A 27,282-nucleotide genomic window follows, 5' to 3' on the forward strand; every position below is an offset into this window, starting at 1 on the left:
CTCCACAAGCAGGGCAGGGGCAGGGTGGGTAGGGGGGTCTGTGGGCGGGGCGGGGGTCTGCAGGGACTGGCCCTCTGCAGGCAGGGCAGAGGCGGGGTGGGGGAGGGGTGGGCAGGCGCTGGCTCTCCATGGGCAGGGGCAGGGCGGGCAGGGTGGGCAGTGCAGGGCGGGGGGGGGGGGGGGGGGGCGCAGGGCCGGGGTTCCGGGGGGGGGGCGGGCGCTCACCGGCGCACGGAGCCCGTGGTACACGCACAGCCAGAAGAGCAGCAGCGCGCAGAGGAAGACGGACTGGAACAGGTCGTCCAGCATCCCCGGGAACCAGCTGTTGACCAGGAAGGAGAGCGGGAAGAAGGGGTCTGCGGGGCGGGGGCGAGTGAGGCGGGCGCCGGCCCCAGCCCTGCACCCACCCCCCGATGGGCCGCCTGCTCCCACCGCGCTGCTGCCCGCTGGCCTGGCCAGGCGGAGGGGACGAGCCACACGGCGGGGGGACACGGCACAGCCCCGGGCAGCTCTAGACGCGTGTGGGGGCTGCCACCCCCGGGGACACAGTCACACATGAGGTTGGCGTCACACACAGGGTCACGGTCACACACGGGGACCCGGTCAAGTGGAGACACAGTCACACAGGGGGACATAGTAACACACAGGGTTAGAGTCACACAGGGTCACAGTCACACGTGGGGTTAGGGTCACACGTGGGTCAGTCACACTGGGGAGGCTCTCAGAGAGGGGACACGGGCACGTACCGTTGTAGAGCAGCAGCAGGGGCAGCAGGATGGCCGTCCACTTCTGCTCGATGCCCCAGTCCCGCATGGAGAACTTGCGCAGGGAGTGCGCGAACAGGCACTGGGGGGCGGCAGGGTCAGGGCGGGCGGGGATGCTGGGCCCTCCCGGGGCTGCTGGGCCCCTGTCCCCGGGCTGGCCGGGCGGCAGGGCGAGGGCCTTTGCGGGCTCACTTAGCTCTGGGCTGGGGGCTTCAGTGGGCAGTGCTCAGGGCTCTGCACTCGGGGTGGAGGTGGGTGGCCGTGTGCTTGGCAGCGCCCTCCTGGGGGGGTCTGCTCTGGCCAAGACTTGGGCTCCGGGCTCCGTTTCTGCTCCCTCTGGGTCTCCCAGGGGCACCCACGAGCTCTGGGCCGCCCATCAGACCGTCCCCCTGTGTGGGGACCCAGGGCACCTGGTCCTGTGACCCCAGGGAGCCTCTCCAGAGTCCCTTAGACATTCGCCAGGCGGACACCCCTGGCCAAAGCGGCCTCCGCAGACACGGCCCCTCACTGTCCCCTCCACTGCCCCAGTCACGGGCATCTGTGGACACGCCTAGTCCCCACCTTCCCATGAGGTCCACAGAGCCCAGAGACGTGCCGCCACGGCTGCCGCCTCGGAGGTGCCCGGGGCCCACACTCCTCCCCAGCGCCCGGGAGCGGCCGGCACAGGGCAGGGAGCGACTCACAGTGACCGTGAAGGTGAGCACCACGAAGAAGAAGCGGAACCAGATCTCCAGCTGCGAGAAGGCCGGGTCGTAGGTCTTCCACTGGGGAGAGAGGGGGAGGAGTGAGGAGGGGAGAGGCGAGGGGGGGAGAGGTGAGGAGGGGAGAGGTGGGGAGGGGAAGAAGTGAGAGAAAGAGGTGAAGGAGAGGGGGAGAGGTGAAGGGGAGAGGGAAGGGGGAGAGGGGAGGAGGGGAGAGGGGAGGAGGAGAAGAAGTGAGAGAGGAAGAGGTGAGGGAGGAGAGGAGAGGGGGAGAGGTGAGGGGGGAGGTGAGGAGGGGAAGAGGTGAAGAGGGGAGAGGTGAGGAGGGGAGAGATGAGGGGGGAGAGGTGAGAGAGGAGAGGCGAGGGGGAGAGGGGAGGGGAGAAGAGGGAGGAGAGTTGAGAGGTGAGAAGGGGGAAAAGGTGGTGGGGAGAGGTGAGGAGGGGAGAGGTGAGGAGGGGAAGAAGTGAGAGAAAGGTGAGGGAGGAGAGGAGGGGGAGGGGTGAGGGGGAGAGGGGAGGAGGGGAAGAAGCGAGAGAGGAAGAGGTGAGGAAGTAGAGGAGAGGGAGGAGAGGAGAGGGGGTAGAGGTGAGGGGAGAGGGGAGGGGGAAGAGGGGGAGAGTGGGAGGTGAGGAGGGGGAGAGGGGAGGGGGGAGAGGTGACGGGGGAGGGGAGGGGCAGTCAAGGGCCCTCGGCTGGCTGACTGTCCCCACACGTCCCGCGCAGGCTTCCCTTTGAAAAGTGCAGGCAGGAAGCTCAGTCTGAGGAAGCAGCCGGACCCGGGACGGGAACCGAGCACTTGGCTTTCCCGTATCAGCAGAACCAGCCGAGACTCTTCTGGCCCCGCAGGGTGGCCGCCCCCCCGACCCCCGCTGGCCGGCCAGGCCTCCTGCCCTTCCCGCTGCAGCCGGAGGCCTCCACCCTGACCGGCCCATCTCCACATCGCAGACCCTTTGCAGCCTCAGGGCAGCGCCCACCTGGGGCCGTGACTCCACGTGCTGTGCCCACTCCGCTCACCCCACCCCCGGGCTCGCACAACACTCCCTGTCACCGGGAGAAGCCCGACAGGCTCTGAGGGCGCTCAACGGCCAGCAGGCCCCCCTGGGCAGGGGACCCCGGAGGAGAGAGGCGTCTGCTCCGGTGGCACCAGCCAGCCCCGCACTCCCCGAGGGCTCTGGCACGGGCGGCCAGACAACCGCCCCGGCAGCGCAGGGCTGGCGTGCGGAGGTGCAATGAGCACACTTGGCGGCATCCGAGAGAGATTGGGGAGCACCAAGACGGGGTGAAAACCTCGGAGGCGACAGAAGGTGGGAGGGTGAAAGAAACCAACAGCACACCAGAGGACTGCGAGGGAGGTCCGAGGGGTCCCAGGGGCCCTGAGGGGCAGGAAGGCGACTTCTGTGAGCGGCAAGTCAAAGAATCACGATCCAAATCACCCAGAGCTCCAATGGTTGGAACGAGCCACAGTGTGTGGGGCCGAGGCAGGTCAGAGAGGAGAGACCAGCATGACAGTGACAGCTGGGAATGGTCACTGGGCAGGATCTGAGGGCTGAGAGTAGGAACGGATATTCCTGATGACCTCTCAGTCTCAATACTGCAAACCACAAGGCCCAAAAGGAGAGAGAGGGACAGAGACAGAGAGAGAGAGAAAGTGGCTGCCACAGAGGGGGTGGGGGTTGGGGGTGATGGGAGGGGACCTGGGGATATGGTGCTGGGAAATAAATGTAACACTGGTGGAGGGACGGGGGCTTGGAACACTGTGTAACTGAAATCCAAACATGAACAGCTTTGCAACGACCTATCTCACAGTGATTCAGTTAAAAAAAAAGTTTAAAAAAAAAAACATAAAATGAAAAAATGAGCAAATCACCCAGAGCTGAGCAGTGCGGGATCCAGGCCCGGGAGAGGCGAGCAGGGAAACCCCAGAGAAAACAGCCCCAAGACAAGGACTCCAGGACACACGCGCTCAGAGCGACAGGAGACAGAATGCGAGAGCGGCATGCCACACACAGGGCTGACACTCGGAGGAAACCTTAGAGAACTCACAGCAGATCTGACAAACGGGACGGGAAAGAAAGGTGGCAGATCATAAACCAAACAAAACAACACGGTGAGGCCTCCTACTCTGCAGAAGCCGGTGTTCTCGAACACACACCTTTCTCTCTCTCCCTCACATTCACTAATTTCCTTAAATAAAATCTATTAAAAATATATCTAATAAAATCCTCACCGGGGCCCCTTGAAGGGGGGTGGGTTGAGTTTCCCTCCCCGCCCCGAGCAGAGCCCCAGCAGTCGAAGACCTCCAGAACCAGCCACAGCCATGCTGAGACCACCCTCCACACGCACGAAGAAACCCGCAGAGAAACACAGGCACACGGGTCCCGGGGCTGAGATCTCCAAGCCTGCTCGGATCGGGGCTTAGCATCCTGCACCCAGATCCTCCATCTTCCAGTAGGTGGGGGTCACACCCACCAACTGCCCCCGGTGCCAGGTAATCCCATCAACGGCCAAGACCCAGAGACTATAAAATCCAGCTCCCGGAAGCACGCGGCCGCATTTGCAGCCGTGTGACATCTTATTATCTCATTCCTACTTTAGACAAACTGGCAGGCTACGGAATGTAATGTGCCCACACGGCAGAGTCTGGCAAACTCCCCGTGGCATACCCAATATGCCAAATACCAGTAACAATGATGGGTCTCATTCTCCTAACCCTGAAAGAGCCTTGAATATGGCACTTTTTAAAATCTCAGGGCTAGGACGAAGGAGATGTTACTGGTGCCTGCTCGAGGCAATCGACGAACAACAGGATGATCGTGATCATGATCATGAAAATCTGTTTGCTTCATGGGAGCCAGAGCCAACAGGAACAGCGGGACGGGTTCAATCCCTGGCATTCATATGGTCCCCGAGCACCGCCAGGAGGAATTCCTGAGTAGAAAGCCGGGAGGAGGGGCTGGAGTGATAGCACAGCGGGTAGGGCGTTTGCCTTGCTTGTGACCGACCCGGATTCAATTCCCAGCATCCCATATGGTCCCCTGAGCACCGCCAAGAGTAATTCCTGAGTGCAGAGCCAGGTATAACCCCTGTGCATTGCCAGGTGTGACCCAAAAAGCTAAAAAGAAAAAAGTCAGGAGGAAAATCCCTGAGCACCGCCAGGTGTGGCCCAAACACAAGAAAAATAAATGAAACAATTTCCGTTAGGGTCTGAGCGACAGTCCAGCAAGCAGGACTGCACTACCACAGGGCAGATGCAAATGCAGTAGCACAGAATTATCATCTATTAATTTCTTAGTTTATATACCTGCCAAAGAAAGACATGGCTTAAAATTTTTGTTTTTTCAGCTTAATGATTAATTGACAAGCTGTGGAATCTCCCAAGTTAAACCTTATTCATCTATGTGCATGGGCGTCACCATCTCCTGAACTGTCCTGTAGAGAATACAAAGACACACAGAAAAGGACCGTCAAGGGGTCCAAGGCAGCAGAATGGGGGTTCAAGCTGAGCTTAAATTGTGGGGGGAAGAGGGGGCCCTTGAGACGCTGGCGAGAGAAGGGGATCCCTGGGGTGAGGTGTGCATGGAAAATGTAATAACAGACCTGCAGGTCACAGTAACGCGATGAAGCGGTAATTAAGAAAAGCAGAAACTCAAAGTGTCCAAAAGCTTCAAGTTCCTAGGAACCAATAAAGGGGGTGAAAGACTCTCCCATCAGATCGAAGAGAACAGAGAGAGGCAAAACATTCCATGCGCCGAGACTTAAGCCTGAAAGCTTTGTAACTTTTCCCACAGTGATTCAATAAATAAATCTGGGCTGGAGCGATAGCACAGCGGGTAGGGTGTCTGCCTTGCACGCAGCCAACATGGCCGACTCGAGTTCGATTCCTCTGCCCCTCTCCGAGAGCCCGGCAAGCTACCGAGAGTATTCGATATGCCAGACACAGTAACAACAATAAATAAAAAAAAAATTTAAAAAAAGGAAAAAAATAAAACATTCCACGCGATGGACTGGAAGAATCAACACTGTCAAAATGACCGTCCAACCCAGAGCATCACACAGACCCAATGCACTCTCGCCAAAGCGCCAACGGAATTCTTGAAGGACTGGAAACAAACGCTACTGAACTCTCGATGCAGTCGTTAAACTCCCTGAACAGCCAAAGCGATTCTCAGAAAGAAAGATGGGAGGTTCCCTACACAGCCAAAGCGATTCCGAGAGAGAAGAAAGATGGGAGTGTGGCACTCTTGACTCACACCGAGTGGCGACAATGGCAAGGCAGTGGAACGGGGACAGACTCAGACCAACGAACTAGGACTGAGAGCGCAGAGATGAAGTCTCCGAGCTCGGACAGAGCTGGGCACGCAAAAGGGAGCGAGCAAAGGAAATGGAACAGCCCCACGCGGCAGCATGAAGCCGGAGCCACTTACACCATCCCAGAAGGTCACTCAAAGTGGAGTCGAGCCTCGAGCCCAACCCACACAACACATGGAGGAAAACGCAGGAAGATCTCCGGGAGGTGCACCTCAGAGGCGTCGTCGACCGTCTGACTCCTCTGGCAAAGGTGACAGAAGCCAAGACAGGCCAATGGACTATAGCAAGCGGCCTCCAGCCTTTCTCCAGAGAAGACACCGCTGGGAGGGCAGCCGTGAGGAGGATGCTTAGGAAGCTACGTCAGAAGCTGAGCGTGCCACTCTCCTGTGGAGCGTGGAGTGGGGTGGAGTCTCTTGGGCCATGGGGGATGGGGGGCAGGGAACGCTTACTGTGACTCTCTGGGGCTGTCCTGCCCGCCGGCTGGGGCCCAGGAGCCCAGAATCCTAGCCACTGCACGGGGACCACCCAAGGGTGGCGTGGTTCGGCTGTTAAGGGCACCCCTGGCATCCTCTTGATGGTTTTAGCAGGCAACTATTTCACATGCAAGAAGCCTGAGGGCAGGCCTCACAGCAGTGGCAGGGGAGTTGGGCCATCTCTCCCAGTCTCCCCGCCCGCCTGGGGTCCTGGCTGTCACAACCACAATCTGCCTGCCGGGTCATCTCAGCGCACCAACAGCCCTGGTCCAGAGAAGCAGCAGAGACTCCCAAATGAATCCCAAAATGGGTTAGCGCCCTACAGAGGTGTCTCTGGACCCCAACCATTGACAATTTTAGAATTCCAGAAGCGCTGAATATTCCATGAATATCTCCTGATATTCAAAGTGAGTGACAGAAAATAAATGACCGAGCATCTGCCCCTGGCAGGCAGGCTTGAATGGCAGTGGGAAAATTTGAGCAAACTATAATGCCCCAAAGTAGAGAGAGAGTATTGGGGAAATTGTCTGCCATAGAGGCAGGGGGAGGGCTGAGGTGGGGGGTGGGGTGGGCGATATTGGGGACATTGATGGTGGGAAATGTGCACTGGTGGAGGGAGGGTGTTCCATCACTGTACGGCCGAGGCTCAAACATGAAAGCTTTGTAACTACCTCATAGTGATTCAATGAAGAGAAAGAAAGAAAGAAAGAAAGAAAGAAAGGAAGGAAGGAAGGAAGAAAGAGAAACGTGAGGGTGAACAGTGCCCAGCTGCAACTCAACACCAGCATGCGAGACCCCGCACTTCTCCCTGCACGCAGCCTGGGCAGTGCTGGCCTCCCCAGGAGCCCGACAGGTCTCGTTCTGGTCCACTGCAGCGTGGCTCTCAGCCTGTCCAGCATCCCTGGACCTAACCAAGCGTGGCTTTCCAATCGCTTCCACGCTGCCAGCCCTGCTGAGACGGCAGCACCCGACATCCATGCCTTGTCTCACTCCAGCAGGGCTGGGCAGAACCCCCTCCTCATGGCAGCGCGGGGCGCACTCACCGTGAAGTTCATCTCCTTGATGGGGAGCTGGAGGTGCTCAAAGCCCACAACCACTGTGTACTGGGTGTAGTTCAGGTAGCCCAGGTGCGCCACAATGATCTCCGCGCACTTCTGCAACACACAGGAGATAGGGCATACAGGGGTGACCGGGGGGCAGCCTGGCTGCAGAGGGGAGGCCCCGAAAATGGACCCCCATGCACAGGACACTCCCATGCGGAGTACCCCCCGCCCCCGACAGCCCCTCCGGTCACACTGAGAAGGACTGTAGCCGGAGCAAGTGTCCACTGCCTGTGTCCACTGAACCCTGGGATGGGGGGTAGGCGGCGATGTCAGGTACACAGGTGGCCCCTGCCATGGGCAACAGTGTGAGTACAATGACAAACGTGGCGTCCCAGTGTACTTCGCCAGCAGTAAACTGACCTGTGTGTGCATGTGTGTGTGCGTGTGCATATGTGTATGTGTGTATATATGTGTACACGTATGTGTGTGCATGTGCAGGCATCTGTGCATGGTGTGTGCATGTGTGTATGTGTGTGCATATGTGTATGTGTGTATGTATGTGCGTGCATGTATGCATGTGTGCGTGCATGTGTATGTATGTGTGTGCGTGCAGGTGTATGCATGTGTGCAAGTGTGTATGTATGTGTATGGTGTGTGCACGTGCGCATGTGTGTGCATATATGTGCGTGCATGTCTGCATGTGTCTGCATGTGTGTGCATGTGTGCATGCATGCATGCATGCATGCATGGTGTATGCATGTGTGTGCGTGCATATGTATGTGCGCATGTGTGTGCGTGCATATGTATGCACGTGTGCATGTGTGTGCGTGTGTGCATGTGTGTATGCGTGTGCATGTATGCGTGTGTGCATGGTGTGTGCATGTGTGTGCGCGTGCAGGCATGCAAGTGGGGAGCCTTTCTTGGGGACCTGGGCACAGTATCTGGTGAGTTTTTTATCCCTTCTCTGCATGCTTTTCCCCTACCCAAAGACCTGGCACTGGGCTGCGCACATCTCAGGGGGAGCACAGGCCTCCTGTTAGGGCCCCCTAACCCCGCACACCCCCCTCACACACACAGGACACAAGCAGCCCTGGTCCTGGCCTCACCTCCGCACAGGTCAGGGTCCTCGTTCGATTGTGGACTTTGTTGTGGATGAACATGATGGTCCCGTCCTTGGCGACCCCGTCCACCTTCACGGTCATGGGGAAGCTGGTCTGAATGGACGTCTCTGTGGCAGGGTGAGAGGGTCAGCACTGCCCTGTGTCCCTGCCTGCTGGCCAGGGGGCCCAGGATCCCCTTCACTTCCCGGGGTCTCTGTCCACAAAGGGCCAGAGCGGGCGCCTGACTTCTCAACCCCCAGGGAAAACGGTACTTTAACTTTATGCCAAGGTCAGAACCGTGTTCTCCTCTGATTCTGGACTCCGCTATTTCTCTGACGATTCTTTGAAAATATGCCAGAGACTGAAGAGCATAAAGAAGACATTCAACCCCACCCCCTCATGAGAAGGACGCTCAAACCTTGTCCCCGCGCCAGGCCTCTCTCGACACGTGGAAGCACAGAGGACCGATTTACCTCGGCTCTGCAAGGCACAACTCAGGGGGCCCCTCTCGGGCACTGCCCGGGGCCCTCCAGAGCTCAGGAGGCAGAGGACCCAGTGATGGGTCCCTCTGCGGTCCTCGTCACTCAGCCAGGGATAGTCCTCGCACCTGGGAGACTCAGCAGCATCCCAGCCTCCCAGCCCCGCTGCCCCAGCTGTGACACCAAAATGTCTCCAAGTCCCACTCTGAGTGTCCTGGGCAGCAGAGCCCTCGGCCCGGCGGCCACCACCACCCAGAGGGAGAGTCCAAACTCCACGGGCTGTGCTGGGCCCCGGGACACGTCAGGGCCTCGTGTGCCCGTGGAGAATGATCGCCCCCCAGTGGCCTGTGAGACCCCGGGGGGCAGGCGCCCACCTTTCGACTGCGCCAGCTGCACCGTGCATGTGAGCCACAGCTGCTGGTTGTACGTGGACAGGGGGTTCGACAGGATCCGGATGGGCTTCAGCTGCTACAGAAATGCGCTGCATTAGAGAAACCCCATGACCTTCCGCCAAGCCCACACAATGCTGAAGGTCAACCCTTGGCGGGCCGCAGGCAAGGCCAGAGCCCACCCCGCTGTGCCTGTGCCGGGGGCTCGGGCCTCCTCCTGCCTTTATAAGAACTGCAGCGGCAGACGCCGGCCACACACCCCGCCCGGCTCACCTTACTGCTGTAACTTAGCGAGAAGTTGGCTGCGGACGTCTGGATCACTTTGGGCCCTGCAGCAGGAGAGAGGAGAGACAGGGGTCGCCAGGTGCGGGCAGGTGGCGGTGCCTGCCCTACGCACCCACAACGCACAGGGCACCCCGCGGGGCGCCAGCCGGGGATCCCACAGGGACACTCCACGGGGTGCCGACTGGGGGATCCGCACAGGGGCACCATATGGACGCTGCCCAAGGAGTCCACACGGGAAATGGGCACAGAGGCACCTGGTGCAGGTGAGGCAGGGGAAGGTGGGCTTGGGCGCCCGCGCCTGGCCTGTAGCAGTCCCAGGTCAACCTGGCCGGACCCCCAGCGCTGCCATGAGCAACCCCCAACATTGGCTCTGGAGCAGCACTGTGGGGTGGCCCCAACACACATACACAGGCGCACACACACACACACACACACACACACACACACACGCAGGCAACGCACACATAGGCAATGCACACACTCAGACAACAGACACACCCACAAACAACACACAGACTCACAGCACAAACACACGCAGATAAAGCACACATAGACAACACACACACACTCGCAGAAAAACACACAGACAACACACACACACCCACAGACAATGCACACACACACTCAGAAAACACACACACATGCAGATAACACACACACTCAGACAATGCACACACTCACAACATGCATGCACACTTACCACACACACATTCGCAGACGTGCACACACACTTGCAACATGCACACTCGCATGTACACATACACACTTGCACATAAACACACATGCAGTCATGCACACACACTTGCAGACACACACTTCACGAATGGTCCTTGTGGCCTCTATATCCAACTTCCTGGGCCTCGGAGGTCCCCGGGTCGGGACCCCCCCAGACAGGACTCCCCCCAGGGCGAGGGCCCAGCCTGCAGGACTGAACAAGCCGGCATCTGAGGGTGAGCAGAAACGCGGAGGGTGGGGGCTGGTGTCTCTCAGAGCTGGCGGTGTCCTGAACGCGCCACTTGCCATGAGGGGAGGCCACAGGGCCAGGCTGGGCAGAGGTGGCCGGTGCCACAGCCTCCTCCTCTGTTGCCCAAGGCCTGCGACCTCTGACACCATCCCCGGCCTCACCCTGGGGTCTCCCTGTGTGTCTCTGTGTGATGTCAGGGTAAATGTGATTTCCGTGTATCCGTGAGGGTTCTAGAAGGTTCCCTGTGGATTCAGCAGGCTGCTGGCCCCTGACTGGCCCCAACAGGCAAGACAGGAGAGGCCGAGGGCCGGGACACGGGCGCATACTCAGACTCGTGGCGGGCATGGGCCACCATCGGAGCCAGCCCTGAGCCAGACGTCCTGCGGCTCGTTGCTCTGAGGTGCTGGGTATTGTCTCCTCCTGCTCGGCCCACGCAGGGACAGAGGTGGTGCACACCCAGGGCCCAGCGGGCCGGCCCGGCCCCTCCACCCCCAGGCCAGTCTCTCCCACCGCACCTGACCTGAGGTGGTCACCACCGGGTCTGTGGGGGGGTGCAGCCGGGGCGCCGGCCATGTGGACAGAACCCCAGCCCCATCTTCACCCTGTCAGACCGAGATGAGCTGGCTATGGGCTGGGGGGTGTGGGGAGCTGTGCGTGGACCAAGGGGGCCCCATGGAAGGCCCCAGGTGTGTCAGCATCTGTGGTGCAGGTCCCTCCCAGGGGGTCTCTCATGGACAGACGAGGCCATCCGGACCGTGACACACTCACCCTTGATCCCCTGGGTGACCTCAAAAGCTGTGCCCCACCCCCTGGGACTCCAAGGGGCCTGTGCCCCTCCACTCCTCGGCTCAGGAGGCCAGGCCCCGGGGTGTGGCCGGCTCAGACAGGAAGTGACCGGCGTCCCCTCCCCCCACCGCGCCCCACTCACCTCTGATGCCCACAAAGACCGTCAGGCCGAAGCAGACGAAGAAGACAACGAAGACCAGCACGAAGTGGCGCTTGGACAGCGAGTAGAGGCGCATGGGCGCCAGCCTGCGGGGACAGGGGGTCAGGCCCAGCACAGGGGCGGGGCGGCGCATGGCCCACGCGGCACTCGGGGAGCAGCACTTAACCCGTGAGGGCTGAGTGGCCCTGTGTAAGGACCATGCCCCCAAGTGCAGGGGGGGAGGGGAGGAGACAAGGGGGTTAGAGGGACGGTGGGGGAGGCGGGGAGGAAACAGGGGGTAGGGAGGGACAGAGGGAGGTGGCAATGCACTGTGGGTGTCGCGGGCGCACCCTCTTGCAGCGGGCAAAGGTGAGCCCCTGGCATGGGTCTGCTGATAGGGGCCGCCAGCAGGCTGCGACCTTGGGACCAGAGCTCGAACACGTCACCATGGGTCGCTGCTCCAGAGGGATGGAGAGGGAACGCACAGTGACAGACGGGACAGGGCAGAGGCTGGGGCCCTGATTCCACCCGATCCTGAGCCCTGGGCACAGCGAGGGGCAGAGGCTGGCCAGGCGGGTCTCCGGGGGCACAGAACCCCCTGCGCGGACACCTCAGCCCAGTAGCCGACAAAGGCGGCACATCGTTGGAAAGGGTCAGCGCCAGGTGTGTGTGGGCTCACCGCATGCCCGTGGGGGCCACATCATGCTCTGGTTAGGCCCAGTGCCCACCCCAGGGTCAGTTTCCTCCCCCCACGGGGCCCAGGAGCTCCCAGGGGCACCTGCCAACTGAAGAGGCGAGACAGGGGCTCCCCCGGCAGGACCCTCGCCCATACCACACTGAGCCGATCCTCAGCAGGAACCAGAGGGTCCAGGGTGAGATACCCTCAGAACAGAAGCCACCAAGATGCGGATGGCCCTCTGCAAGGCCACCTGGGACTGAGGGGAAGCCTCCTGGCTACCCACCTGGCCTTGACATCTGAAAGGGGCCAATGTAACTAGGATGTAACTAGGATGCACTTTCACTGGGAAAAGCCCCCACACTGGGGCGGGAGAACAAGTGGGAAGGCCCAGCCCTAGATGTGGTGGACCCGGTTCCTACTCCCCCTCCCCCCCCCACCACACACACACCCCAGCATCAGCCCTGCGGGATCTGGTCCCTGAGCACAGCTGTTGGTGACCCGAAAACAAAAACAAAAAGTCAATCTGCAACTTAGTGACCAGCCACAAACAAATCCTGAGGCTTTAAACAAATGTTACAATAGTATTGCAAATGTAACAACAGTATCTAAGGAATACAGGAAAGTACATCTTTTTTCCTGTAAGACCTGTAGCACTGCCCTCCCGGAAGATGTTCGATGATGTTCGAGGGGGCCCAGTAACGTCTCCATTGTGAGACTTGTTGTTACTGTGTTTGGCATATCGAATACACGTCACGGGAGCTTGCCAGGCTCTGCCGTGCGGGCGGGATACTCTCAGTAGCTTGCCGGGCTCTCAGAGAGGAGCGGAGGAATAGAACTCGGGTCGGCTGTGTCAGCCGCATGCAAGGCAAACTACCTGCTGTGCTAGCACTCCAGCCCTATAAGATGAATAAAAAAAAAATCAAAAAAATTTAGAAAACCCCATCAAATTTGGCGGGGGAGAAGTGAAAATGTACAGTTCAGCAGCTGGGCAGATAGCCTAGTGGGCGGGGTACCTGCCCTGAATGAGCTCTAACACCCCATATGGTCCCCTGTGCCCCACCAGGATCGGTCCCTGGATGCAGAGGAAGGAATAAGCCCCGAGCCCTGCTGGGTGTGGCCCCCAAAACTAGTAACAACGACAGTCTTAAAATGAGTTCTTGAGCAAGTTGCTCTCAACTCAGAATCGATTATGCTCCACACGGGATGCCACACGTGAGCTCCTGGCAAACATAAAGCCCAAAACAAGAGCAGAGACAGATACGAACCCAGATGCACGGAGAACATGAAGACAGCGCCTCAGAGGCAAGGAAACAAGGACAGGGGCAGAGACACGCGCACAGGACCAGGACCTGAACCACAACTGGACACGCGGGGACCAGGGACCTGCTCCAAAAACGCACAGGGGCGAAACGGATGGGAAAACAGGCTGAGCCCAGAGCGAAGACCTCCCCGGGGCTGAGCCGCTGGGAGGCCCAGGTTGGACCCCCCACCCACACCCCATACCACACAGCCCGCCAAGACACGGCCCGGAGCACAGAGCTGGGAGTAGCCACCAGGACTAGGGGAGGACCACTCCAAAACACACACACACACACACACACACACACACACACACACACACAGAAAACCAGGCCCATGATGAGGCTGCCAAAGAAATCCACGGCCACAGCTGAGGCTGAGAAGACCCAGGTGAGTGCCAACCTCAAACTGGCTGGGGGGACACTTCACGGCGGGCAAGATGCACTGGGGGCAAAAGACACAAGGGGGCCGGAAAGGGGGAGCGGCGGGCGGGAGAGCAGCCCCCAAGAGTGAGCCCCGAGCACCGCCGGGTGTGGCCCCAAATCCAATAAATCCGAAGAACGTTGCGTAAGGACAAAGGAACAACCAGTGAGAGCCTGTCACAGCTGTGGAGGCAGCGCTGAGCCGCACAAAGCAAATATTAGCAGGCCCAAAGGTCTGGAGCGACAGTCGCAGGCGGAACCTGGACATCTGACCCAGCCCTGGGCTGACCCCAGGGGTGTCGTCAAGGAAACTGGGCTGCAGAGGACCCGGACCAGATGGCCCCGGAGAGACGCAAAGCAGTTCGAGAAAATAAATCACATTTGACCCTCTCTCAGCCCACAGTGGTCTGAAACCAAATCACTTAGAGAAAGTCAACTAGAAAAATCACACGCGCGCACGCGCACACACACACACCCAGAAGTTAAACAACGCGCTAGGAACAACCACCGGCCAATGAAGATGTCAACAAAGAAATTTGAAAGAAAAATACCCTGAGATAAACTGACAATTGACAAAACTAAATCTCCAGGAAGCAGCAGAAGCAGAACCCAGAGGGAATTCCACGTGACTGGGGCCGACTCAAGAAACAAGAGCACCGATAAGCAAGCAGGCGGAGTTGGTCGACTCCTGCTTGACTTGACTTGACTCGACTCGACTCCCTCCTGGAAGTGTCAGGCCAGGCCTGATGGCATCCTGAGACGGGTCCCCACAGTGGACGGAGTTAGCCTGCAACTCTCCCGAGAACCATCAGAACAGGGATCCTACGGTTACCCACTGGGTATCCCCAAACTCAGCTCAAGAGTTCAGCGTCCTCCAGACAAGAACACGCCACATAAAGTAAAAATAATAAACACAGCCCGAGAGTCCGGGTGAAGGAAGCCAAAAGTCCTCGACCAAATAACGGCAACATGACTGAACAAGGCATTCAAAGGCGGGACGGCAGGAGCAAGTGGGGTTCACTCCGGAACACAAGAAGGATCCGACCGCTGCAACACCATCGACGTGAGAAACCACCTCCATGGAAGGAAGGATTAAGATACCACCCAACCTTCTCAACAGACGCACAGAAAAAAACTTTAATGTCCACACTGTCACTGTCCTCCCGTTGTTCATCGATTTTCTCGAGCGGGCCCAGTAACGTCTCCATTGTGACAATTGTTACTGTGTTTGGCATATCAAATACATCACAGACGCTAGACCACACATGGGGAGAAAAACCTCAAGGAAACTTCAACAAAATGGGTTTAGAGGAAGAAACCACCTATGAGAGGTCGCAGCTAAGATCAGTCCTGAATAAAGGTGGAAGGCTGAGCGCGGAGGACTCTTTTGAGACGGGCCCCGGACGGGTGTGGACGTGGCCAACAAATCTACAATAAAACTGGCAACAAACCACAAGTAGGCCCAGGACGGTCTGCTCAGTAAGTTCCTGGAAAGCCTGGACATCCACGTGCAAAAGGACCAGCCCACCTGACACGGGTCACAAACGCTGTCCCACACGGAGCATAGGGGAGTGACCCGAAGCCGTCCAGCACGGACAGCGCCTACGTTAGTGGCTGGCCAGACAGAAACCCACGCAAACACTGTCCACAACAGACAGCAGCCCACCGCAGGCAGAGATGCTGCAGCAGCGACAGAAGCCTGTCCCCTTCAAAGCTGACAGGTCACAGGTGTCCTAAGGAAGCTGGGGGTCACGGATGCCCTGGGAAGCTGGGGGCGAGGGGGGGGGTCACAGGTGCCCTGGGGAGCGGATGCATCACAGATGCCCTGGGGAGAGGATGTGTCACAGGTGTCCTGGGGAGCTGATGGGTCTCAGGTGCCCTGGAGAGCGGATGGGCACAGGCCAGCCCGGGACCAAGAGCAGGAGGGGAGCAGCGGGCTGAGCGTCTGCTGGGGGCGAGGAGCGTAGTTTCCACCAACAGGGCTGGGCTGGAGTCCGAACCAAACTGTCCTTCCGAGAAGGCCGCCGCCGGGGTCTGGACACTGCTACGCGGCCAGCGCTCGGCCCCGCGCCCTGCCGGGGGCTCCCCGCACCCGGCCCCGGCAGGACGCACCGCAACGTCCGCCGGGGGCTCCCCTACACCTTCCAAGGGTCCCGCCGGAGGGACCTTCCAGGGTGGCCGGGTCCTGTGCGGGGCTCGAGTGACCGGCCGAGGCCGGAAACTCCGGCGGCGCGGGCGGAACCGCGCGGGCACCATCCCGGCTCCGGCTCCCGGGCGCGCCGGCCAGCGCTCTCCGTCCCGCCGCGCCCCTTCCCTGCGCCCGGGACCCCTCGGCGCGCGCTGCGTCAAAGCTCCGGGACTCGCGCGGGCGTCGCCGGGCACCCACCGGGTACCCCCTGCACCTCCTCCGGGCCCGGCCCGGCCCGGCGCGGCCGCCAGAACTCGCCGAGCGCGCGGAGCCGCCGACGTGTCCGGGCGGGGGGCGCCGGGCCGCTCCCCCGGCAGGGCCTCCCGGGACCCCGGACCCCCGCCCGCCGGTCGCACTCACGGTTCCATGGCGGCGGCGCCCCGAGTCCGCCCGGCCCCGCACCCGCCCGGCTGCCACCGCCGCAACCCGACAGCGGTCCGAGCGCGGCCGCCACACGCGTCAGCGCGACGCCGCCGTCACGTGCGCGGAAGCGGCGCGGCCGGGCGGGGCCGGGAGCGGGGCGCGAGGGCCGGGGGAGACGGGGGGTGCAGGGGGCGGGCGGGAAGGGGGGTGCAGGGGTGCAGGGGGCGGGCGGGAAGGGAGCTGCAGGGGGTGCCAGGGGCGGGCGGAGGGGAGGGCGCAGCGGGTAGTGCCTGGACGCAGGGGTGGGTGCAGGGGGCGGGAGGGAGGGAAGGGTGCAGAGGGAGGGCCAGAGGGAAGGAGGGACTCGGGGTCTGCAGGAGGGGGGCGGGGCGGGCGAGAGGGGGTGGGGCTGGCGGCCTGCGGGGTGGGAGCTGTGGGGGTGGGCGGAGAGAGGGGAGGCGCGCAGGCGGGGCCAGGCGGGCAGGGCGAGGCGTGCGGGGGGCGCTGCTGGGCTGAGCGGGACCCCGCGGGTGGGCGCGGGGGAGGCGGGGCGGGAAGGGGGAGGATTACGGATAGAAACGGGGTGCTGACGCGGGTGGGGGTGTTCCCCGCCCGGAGCCGAGGCCTCATTCCGGGTTCTCCGGGAATGAATGAATGAATGAATGAATGAATGAATGAATGAATGAACAAACGACTGGCTCCTGCTCCTCGGTTCTCCACCGCCCGCTTTCAGCGCGTGGGAACCCGCAAGTCGGGGCCTCAGAAGGGGCGCGGGGTCCTGGGGCGGGGCCGCACCCGCGACCCCAGAGTCCCACGGGACTGGGGGGAGCCTCGAGGCGAGCTGCCTGCGGGCGCTGCGACCCCCGGGAAGGGCGCACGGACCCGGGTCCGGCCTGGCGCTCACCCCGACGCGCTCGCCGCGCGCAGCTCCTCGAGGGAGGACCCGCCACACTCTCTTCGGAACGTGGGTCCAAATGCCCGCGTGGCGCGGGTTTGGAGTCCGCCGTGGAGACCCGGGACTGGACCTTCCTGCCCACGTGTCCCCGTCCCATCTTCGCTACCGACGCGGCCTTGAGGCTGGCCCTTGAGGCTGGCCCGGGGACCCGCGCGCGGGGCGAGTGTCCTTTCGACGCTCCAAGCTTTCTCGTCGCCTCCGCGCACGGCAAGGAGGAAGGGCGGGAGAGGGAGCACGGTTTTGGGGTCAAGTTGGAGAGAACAAGCCGAGGGTGGGGGCAGCCGGCAATGTGCCCCTGGACCTCAGTTACTACAGTAAGCGGCCCCTCAGGCTGGATTCATCTGGTACAACCCGTGAAAGATTATTCCTCAGCCGCAAGGGAACGGGTTCGGGCGCTCGCCTGGCACCTGCGGGGCCCAGTTGGATTCCTGGCACGGGGCATGGTCCCCAGAGCACCCCTGCTCCCAGGGTCACTCTCCTGAGCAGAGCCAGGAATAGCCCCAGAGCGGCCCTAAGATGGGCCAAGCAGCCGTTCCTCTGGGAAGGCAGAGTATTTCTCAGGCTGAGCGGCTGGAGCACATCCATGGTCGCATGCAGTGCCCAGGGTCCAACCCCCAATCCCACGCATGCCGCCAGCTCGACTCTGGTTCACACCTTGTCGCAAAATAGTGGCTTTTTTGGACACTGAGGGGAAGGGCCCCAAACACCAGGCCTTTGGGGCTGGGCCTGGCAGGGGACAGAGCGCTGGAGCCTGCTCTGAAGGTGACTGCAGGGGGTCGGTCCCCACCCGGTATGGAAGAGAGCGCCTGTGCTGGCCCTGGGCCCCCCTCACAGTCAGCTCAGCCCCCAGCAGGAGGCGCCTTTCACCAGACACAGGGCAGAGCTGGGGGCCTCCCAGCCCCTCCTGATACAGCGCCGTGGATGGGGTTCCACTACCCCATGGAACCACGGGTTTTCACAGGAACTGAATTTTTTGTAGTTTGAAGGTAAGGCACAGTTGGAAATGCACACGGCTCACTTCTGGCTCTGTGCTCAGGGATCATCCTGTAGGGCTCGCGGGACCATACATGGTGCTGGGGAACAAGCCAGCATCAGTCACTGCAAGGCGAGCTCCTTCCCTCTGTACAGTCTCTCTGCCCCGTTCTCTGTCTGTCTGTCTGTCTCTCTGATACTATCTCTCTCTCTCTCTCTCTCTCTCTCTCTCTCTCTCTCTCTCTGGTACTCTCTCTCCTGCCCCAGTACTATCTTTCTGGCCCTGGACTCCTTTTCTTTTTTTTTTTTTTTTTTTTTTTTTTTTTTTTTTTGCTTTTTTTGCCTCTGTCAGGGGTACTCAGGGGCTTGGTCCTGACTCTGCACTCAGGAATCAGTCCTGGCAGGCTGGGGTGTGGTGCCCGGGATTGAATCTGGGTCTGCTGAGTGTGAGGCAAGTGCCCTATCTGCTGTCCCGTGCTCCAGTCGTCTTGGACTCCTCCTTTTAAAAAGCCCCTCAAGGGCCTAGATCACCTTCCAGTAACTTCTGCCAGCCGCCCCGCAGCAGAAGCACGTGGCTTGTGCTTTTTCCTTCCCTGTTTGTTCTTTCAAAATCAACTGGGCATCATAGGTGCTGGACACGCAGCTTAGAAACACAACCTGGACACATGGACGAGTCATCCGGCCAGCACAGTGACCAAAGGTGCCCTGCGATACCTGCTGACAGTCAAACCTCGTGACAGGGCGTGACGGGGCGGGACGGGGGAGGGATTGGGCTGGACGGGGTGGGGGTGGGGCGGGAGGGCCTGTGGTTGACAATGAAACATGATTCCCACCCCCCCAAGTTTTTGTTTTTGCTTGGGGCCCACACCTGGCAATGCTGGGGGCTTGCTCCTGCTCTGTGTTCAGGAATCACTCCTGGTGGTCCCCAGGGACCACACAGGATCGAACTTGCAAAGCAAGTCCCCTCCCCACTGTCCTATTGCTGGACTAGCCGGCTTTTGCTTGTCCCCTTCCTCCGGGCAGGCAGCAGCTCCAGGATGGAGTCCAGCTCTGTCTCTCAGCCTGAGAGTACGTGGGTGTGGGCACTCTCCCCTCCCCCCGTTACGGGCTGCACAGCGTGTGCGCACCAGCCTTCCTGCACACCCGCCCCGTGACAGCGCTGAGTGACTGCCGCCCGCTTCCCAGGCGGGAGACTCAGGCCTGCGGGTCAGAGGCCACCAAGACTGCCTCTGAGAGCCAATAGCCCCTGACCCCGACCTGGATGCTCAGCGTTGGGGCCCGGGTGTTGCAGAGGTGGCAGGGTCAGGCACAGCCGAGCTACAGTCGCTACAGAGGCCCGAGGCCCCAGAGGGAATTCACTTCGCTCTGACTACAGCCATCTAAAACCCTGTTGTATGATGACCGGGCTGCTTGGTCAGGAAGGCGGCTGTACACGGGGCCTGAGCCTGTTCCAGAAGCAACCAGGAGGGCAAATGAGACCCGTCTCTCTGACAGCCACACTCACACCCGATGTTCAGTTCATCTCCCAAGAGCCGGCCAGCCTCCGGCAGGTGTCAGTTCCTTCTAGAAAAGCACCAGAGTCAAGCTCAGCTGCCCGTGGACCCAGAAAGTGAGCTGTCTGCCCCACTCGGAAAGCCACCACCCATGGGCCACCTGCAGGGGTTCCCGGTGCCCTAGGAACGAGCGTGGCTATAGCGGAGGTTTCCGACCCACGTCCTAATTGAACAAGTGCCATTTGTCTACCACTTTGTGGCAACGCTCTGGGCTCTGCCGTCTTGGTAATAATGAATAATGGCTGGCACCGAGCGCGGGCGACCCAGCTGGAGTGTAGCGGCGCCGGAACAGGAACAGCTGTGCTCATTCTCCCCGACCCACTGGCTTAAAAAAACGCCACAGTTCGGACCAGACAGATGGCACGGCGGGTAGGTGTTTGCCTTGCGTGCAACTCACCTGGGTTCAACCCCGGCACCACGTAAGGCCACCTGAGCCCTGCCAGGAGTGATTCAGACTCAGGAGTAAGCCCTGCGCATCACTGGGTACGACCCCAAAACAGAATAAAAAGCCATAGTCTGAGGGGGGAGACTGGCCGGGGGCTTCTCACACTGGAGTGCGGGGGGCTCTACCCTGGCACCATACGGTCCCCGAGAAGCCCGAGAAACTTTGGGAGGCAGGAGGAGAAAGGCCCCGGGTCCCAAGAAAGGCATGAGCCCTTCGTGAGTGTCCAGCTCCAAGCCAAGTCTTTCAAAGCAAGAGCCCGAAAGGGGCTACAGGGCGTGACTGACACACACTCCCCAGGGCCAAGAGCCTCTGTGGGGCACGTGTGAGAGGAAGCGTGTGCCAGCAGGGGGCAGTGTTGCACATCACAGCTCCCGGCAGGCGGTGGGGGTGGGGGACTTAAGGTTGTGCAGCCAGGGAGGTCCCTCATCCGGAGGGGACATCACAAAGGAGTCTTACCAGGCAAGAGTCTCCTTGGGGCAGCTGAGCAAGGGTGGGAGAACCCCAGGGTGGGGTTGGGGCTGGGTGTGGCCCCAAGGACCCTGAAGAGTCTGGAGGCTACACTCAGACTCAGCAGCATTGAGACCAACACAGTTGGTCACAGGGTAGACAGTTTCGAGTCTACCCTCCAGAGATGCTGTTTCCGCCCCAAATAAGAGACGGAGAGGCGAAGGTGCTAGTACTCAGTGATTGTTTCCAGTAAAAATGGGGGGGGGGCAAAGAGGTAGTACAGTGGGCAGGGCGCTTGCCTTGCACAGAGCAGATGTGGGTTCAATCCCTGACATCTCCTATGCCCCCCCGAACCCTGCAAACAGTTATCCGTAAGCACAGAGCCAGGAGTAAGCCCTGAGCACCAGGTATGCTGCTCCCCCACCCCCGCCCCTGCCAAAAAACATACAGAAAGAAAAGTGAGCTCTGAGATGTCAAGGCTGACATCCTGATGGGCTTGGTCAGCAGGGAAAGCAGCTTGGCTTTGAATAGGAAATTCTCCTCCGGCCTGGGAGCCTGAGTGGGTGCAGCTACTTGAATCAGGGGTGCGGGGAGGAGGGCCTCTGAGCTGTGTTAGCCGAGGGAACCCCAGGTAGACCCCCAGGCTCTGCCCGGTTGGCGAACGTGTCCCCTGGAAGAGATGGAGATGCACAAAGACCATCTTAATCTGGAACATTCCTCGCCTGCCACCCAGCCCTGGGCTCAATCAGGATCCTTGCGGGCAAACCTGGGTCCCCACTTGCCAGAGCTCCCCCTGACGGTTTCTTCCACTGGCATCTCTGGCTCCGGCTCCTGGGCACTAGCCCTGAGCGTGGGCAAGGGAACGCAACTCCAGTCAAGTGCTCGCCACGGCACAGCGGGAAGGGCGCTTGCGTTGCATGAAGCCATCCCGGGTCAATCCTTCCCACCCCAGATGGTTCCCCCGCGTCCCACCAGGAGTGACCCCTGAATGTAGAGCCAGAAGTAAGCCCTGAACATTGCTGGGTGTGGCCCCCAAACCAAAGCAAAACAAAAACCAAGTTCTGCGCACGAGACAGACCCAGCTGGGTTCACAGAAGTCACAGGATGCAGCTTCTGGAAACCTGGAAATCACTCCTGGCCACTCCATTCCCCCTGCCCACCACCAACGTCCAGAGAGGCACCCGACAGCAGGCAAGTGTGGACGGCCCAGCACGGCCCACACAGCACCAGGGCCAGGCCCCAGGGCCCCCCTTTATCGTGAATAAAGGGAAGTGGAATGACAAATAAAAGAAATAAAAATAAATTCAAAATCGAGAAGCATCAGGGCCCAGTACAGTGGGGTGGGTAGGGCACTTTGCCTTGTGCGTGTCCCCCAAAGCACCAGGTGCCACTGTCTGGCCCCAAAGCCATCCTCGTAGCTCCAGCCCAACTCCACTGCCACAGGACAGAGCCTCAGGTGCTGAACAATTCTGGTAAATGTTTTGTTGTTGTTTGGGTTATTTTTGTTGTTGTTTGTTTGGTTGGTTTTTGTTTGTTTGTTTTTTTGGTTTTTTTGGCTGAAAACTCCAGGCCTTCTCAGAGTCGGGCTGGGTGACCTCCCCCGAACCTTCCTGTAACCCCCAAGACATGCCCCCCACGCCTGCCCCCCACCCCCGGTCTCATCACTGCCACCATGCAAGCTTTTCTACCTGCCCTGTTCCAGAGACTCAGAAAGGAATCTTGAAAAGTGATGGACCAGCAGCAAACATTTCTCAGACACGCGTTCTTCGCTGAAACCCCAGGCCAGCCCTGCCCCAGCAACTCACTCACTCCCCAGAGCTGCCGCCAGAACTCTGGCCAGACAACCCAGTTCAATATTCTGGATTTTCTGAACTGCGTAACTGCATTCACGGCCGTGTGACGTCTCCAAACTCTACAATACTAACATTCCAGTAGGATGCAGCAGATTGGATGGGAGTGTAACGGAGACACCAACTAAGCTCGACTAACAAACACACGAACACCAGAGGTTCAACTGCAACAACAGCTCAGTAAGCCCTCAGGCAGGGACTTGGTGTCCCCATGGTGAGAAGCGTCAATTTTCACACATTTTCTTCTACAGATTTTTTTTTTTTAATCATTCTGGTAGTCGGGGCTGAAGAGATAGCACAGCGGGTAGGGCGTTTGCCTTGCTTGTGGCCGAGCCGGGTTTGATTCCCAGCATCCCATAGGATCCCGTGAGCACCTCTAGGAGTAATTCCTGAGTGCATGAGCCAGGAGGAACCCCTGTGCATCGCCAGGTGTGACCCAAAAAACAAAAAATAATTAATCATTCTGGTAGTCATTTAATGGTAACAAGCGATGGAAAAGAGATTATTGTGGGCTGCTACGGGGGAGGGGGTGGTTAGGCTGGAGGGGTGGTTGGGGAAAAGGGGACAGTGGTGGAGGAAGGTGACAGTGGGGGGGCAGGGATTGGGGTTGGATATTGAATGCCTGTGACAAACCATCAGGAACAACTTGGTAAACAATGGAGTGTAAATTATGACATCAGGAGACCACTGGAGCATCAAGTCCAGTCCAGGGCTTGAGTGTCCACTTGTGGCCAGGGTTCCCATTGCCCAGGAGGTACAGGGGACACAACAGGTTTCCCACCTCCTCCCAAAGGTGCCCACACACTCACTCTCTCGCTCTCACCTTGTCCTGTGTGGCAACTACTACTGACCCCCAGAGGAGTCCCAGGGAGGGGGGGGACGGTGGGTTCTTTCTTCCCGGCCGCACCATTGGTGGTGCCTCCTGGCTGTTCCCCATTCGGAGGAAACTGACAACCACGCGAGAGTCCCTGGCCCTTTGGGGCAGTGCCACATATCGAAACGGGGATGGTGAGAAGAGCAAGAGCAGGAATCAGAGTAGCAAGTTCATCTTCCAGCCCGAGAGGCGGCAGCTCTAAGTCTCCGCTCTGCAACTCCCCGCGTGCAACCTGCTCCAACCTCTGCAGGAACCACCGGGCGGGCAGGAGGGCCAGCAGGGCCCCACTGCACCGCACTGCAGCCTCTGCCATGGCAGGGGTAAGACAAGCTGCAGTTCTCAGAGCAGGGGGCCAAGTTAATCCCTTCCCTGGGATGGGCCTTGGGATGGGTGGGGTCAGAGAGCCACGTCTGACCACGGATGCAGCGGCTGGGTCCATGGTCAGCCTCTGACCATGGATGTTGGGGCCAGCGAGCAGCATCTGACCCAGATGCAGGAGCATCGCAGCCAGCTCACACTGCCGCGTGCAGTAACCCTCAGGCTGGATGTGCTCACCCTGGGAGACCCCCTCTCTCAGTGTCACCGTCCAGGCCCCACACAGCCCTGTCTCCAGCATCTGCCCATGCCAGACACGCCATCTTCAGAACATGCCATGTTCCCAGGGCCTTGGGAGTTCTGCGCTTGTCCTTTCTTCCCCGGAACTTCCCCACGTGATGCGGGGCTTCTCACGCTGTGCTCTTGTGGCCCCTTCCTACTGCGAGACACGCTCAGTCCCCTGGGGTTCACAGCGCGTTTGAGTTTGAATTTGGTTTTGGTTGCGCATTTAGAAACCGTTTACGGTGGCCCATTCGGGAGTGACTCTCACGGTCAGTGATGCGCCCCACAGGAGGTCTTGACTCACAGTTATTTATTTATTTAGGGTTTGGGGACACACTCGGAGATGCTCAAGGTTTATTCCTGGCTCTGAACTCAGGAATTTCTCCTGGCAGCGCTCAAGGGAACCATATGGATGCCAGGGATGGAACCCGGGTTGGCTGTGTGCAAGGCAAGGGTCCTCCCTGCTCTACGACCACTCCAGCCTCTAGACCTACAATTTAAGAAGAGTCCAACCTGGCCAATCATGGTATTATAATTTTTAAAATTCTTTTAAGAAAAGAGGGCCCACAGACATGATGGTCTCTCAGTAGTTATATAGCAAAACAATGCCCCAAAGTAGAGAGAGAGTATGGGGAAAATTGTCTGCCATGGAGGCAGGGGGAGAGTGGGAAGTGGGGGGGGGTATACCGGGGGTATTGGTGGTGGGGAATGTGCGCTGGTGGAGGGATGGGTGTTTGATCATTGTGTGATTGGAACCCAAACATGGAAGCTTGTAACTATCTGATGGTGATTCAATAAAATTTAAAAAAAAAAAGAAAAAAAGAAGAAAAAAGAAAAGAGGGTCCAATGGACAACTCCTGTCATTTCCACTAAAGTGTTGCCCCACGTCACATTTACACCTGCAGGTTGTTGTTGGAGCTCTCAGCCTGGGACGCACAGCCCTGTTTATTGCCTGGAAGTCCGTGGAAGCAGGGACCCTGACCACCTCTCCGCCACTCCCCACTCCCCAACATCTGGACTAACAACAGGAGCAGAGAACAACTTGGGAACTGTTGACTGACATAATGAATCGAAGGTGAGCCCCTTGCACATTCACCGGTGATGGACAGGTCCTCTTGTCCCTACAACACAACCTGTCCACAGCTTCTCAGCCAGAGAAGAGTTGCCACAGGTCTAGAGGAACAGCTCGGGGGCTTAGGGCACCTGGCTGCAAGCACATGGTCACGAGTTCAAATCCCTAGTGCCCCACATAGGTCAGGACCAGCCCAGGTGGCCCTGATGCCTGTGGTCTCCTGCACGGCAAGTGCCTCCAAGCCACGACACCAGGGTGTGTGCGGGCACCACAGTGCAATGCCCGCCCCCAGGGAACGGCACAACTGAGAGGATGACAGTGCTCAGGAGAGCTGGTGAGCGAGCACCGTAGTGGCCCCGGCGACATCTACACCCAGGGCCTGAGCCGTGGCAGAGGGGGTGGGGTGTGTGTGTGTGTGTGTGTGTGTGTGTGTGTGTGTGTGTGTGCAAGTGCCTCAGGGAGCTCGTGGCCAAGTGTGGGAGCACCACATTCTGACACAGGGCCCCCGATTCACCACCCGAGAACACGTGAGCCGCTAAATGTGGGAGCACCAGAGCAGCACAGCCCGTCATCCTGACAACGCCAGCAGCGGTGAAGGAAAGGGGGAGGGGAGGGAACAGGAAGTGCTCCCAAGAAATAAGATACCAGGCAGCCAGTGAGCACCGTGGGTAGGGCGCGCGCCGTGCACGCCACCAACTGAGGTTTCATCCCTCCCTGGCACCCACAGGGATCAAACCAAATGGTGCCCCTCCAGGAGTGATCCATGAGCCCAGAGCCAGGAATAAGTTCTGAGCTCCACTGGGGTGGCCCAAACTCTAGAGAAGAAAAATACAGTCAGGGGCAGGGGCGGGGGTGGGGGGGATCCAGAAAACAAAACTGAGGAAATTAGTGGGAAAGAAAATCAAGTTTTATATACATATATATATATATATGTATATATATATAGAGAGAGAGAGGGGGGGTAGGGAGATAGCTCAACAGTTCCTGGCACTGCACAATCCCTGAGCCCCAGCTGAGGCCCTGGAGACCCCCAGAAACCCCTAGCCCTCAGGCTCACTCTGTGGTTTCCGTATCTCTGGGCGCGCCCCCACCCCTCTGTCGGCGGGTTGGTCCTTTCAACTCTCCCCACCAGGGCTTCAGCGCTGACTGGATTGCAAGAGGCAGTCAAAGCCACACTCTATGATCTTGGGATTATACACGTATTTTTAAAATGGGCTTTTCTACCCCACAACTGTGAGCAATCTTTCCCTGGGGAGGCGTGGGGCTTTGGGCAGGATTGGCTGCTCCGCGTGATTCATTTCTGCGCCTGCACGCAGGGCTCTGGGCTGGGGTGGGTGGTACCGACGCCCACCCCGCCGCAGAGCTCGCCATGCTGAGGCGGGGACCAGGCAGGCCTCCCTCGGGCGGGCGCGGGTCGCTGTCGGCAGAGGACCCGGTAGCAGGGGGAGTTACCGTGGTAACAGAAGCGCAAGGCGGAGGAGGGGGAGCGGGGAAGGCGAGGGGCGCCCCTGGGAATCGCGGGTCCCCAGAGAGGCACTGGAACAAGGGGGTGCTGAGACACGGACCCCAGCACCCTCGGGATTCCCACGAGGCCCAAAGCCTGAGTGGAGAGGCCAAGCCCCTCCCCGCTGGGCTCGGGGTGCAGGGGGGAGTGACCGCGCGCCCTAAACGCGCACGCGGCCGGGGATGCAGGGGCGCAGAAGGACCAGCCAGCGCGGGCGCCCGCGGCCCAAGGTGGGGGGTGGTAGGATCCCGGGCGGGTCCCTAACCCCGAGCCGGAGCGCGGCCCTCCCCCAGCTCCGGGTCGGCCCGCCCGCCCCGCGCCCACCCTACCTGTAGAAACGCTCATCTCGGAAGGGCGTGAGGTCCTCGCGCAGCTCGCGGTAGGCCTCCTGCAAACGCTTGCACAGGCGCTTGAGCTCGCTGCAGAGCGGGGGCTCCCAGGCCGGGTACTCGGCGTCCATGCCCGCGCCCCGCCGCCCGCCTGTGCGCGCCCGCGCCGGGGATGCGGGAGCAGGTGGGGTGCGCGCAGGGAGGGGGCCCCGGGCGCCGCCGCGGCGACGTGGCACCACCCGGGCGGGCGGCGGCGAGGGGGCCGCGCCCACCGCCGCTGCGCAGGGGCGGAGGGAGCC

General features: G+C 60.0%; 1 protein-coding gene across 4 annotated transcripts in view; it reads right to left on the bottom strand.

The window, feature by feature from the left end:
* TMEM181 (transmembrane protein 181) overlaps positions 1 to 27,282 on the bottom strand; it is a 38,150-nt gene extending 10,868 nt beyond the window's left edge. The window contains exons 1-9 of one of the 4 annotated variants that reach the window (XM_056126146.1): positions 16,383 to 16,520; positions 11,438 to 11,541; positions 9,534 to 9,589; positions 9,246 to 9,336; positions 8,399 to 8,520; positions 7,293 to 7,403; positions 1,448 to 1,528; positions 747 to 846; positions 226 to 356 (exon numbers count right to left, since the gene is read on the bottom strand). In XM_056126146.1, the coding sequence (XP_055982121.1) occupies positions 226 to 356; positions 747 to 846; positions 1,448 to 1,528; positions 7,293 to 7,403; positions 8,399 to 8,520; positions 9,246 to 9,336; positions 9,534 to 9,589; positions 11,438 to 11,541; positions 16,383 to 16,390 (804 nt within the window). In that variant the 5' untranslated portion in view covers positions 16,391 to 16,520. Of the gene's footprint in view, positions 1 to 225; positions 357 to 746; positions 847 to 1,447; positions 1,529 to 7,292; positions 7,404 to 8,398; positions 8,521 to 9,245; positions 9,340 to 9,533; positions 9,590 to 11,437; positions 11,542 to 16,382; positions 16,521 to 26,983 lie in introns of those variants that run through there. The other 3 variants (XM_056126144.1, XM_056126145.1, XM_056126143.1) reach the window with 3 other exon arrangements.

Source organism: Sorex fumeus, unplaced genomic scaffold (assembly GCF_029834395.1).
Source record: "Sorex fumeus unplaced genomic scaffold, SorFum_2.1 ptg000061l, whole genome shotgun sequence".
Lineage (NCBI taxonomy): Eukaryota > Metazoa > Chordata > Mammalia > Eulipotyphla > Soricidae > Sorex > Sorex fumeus.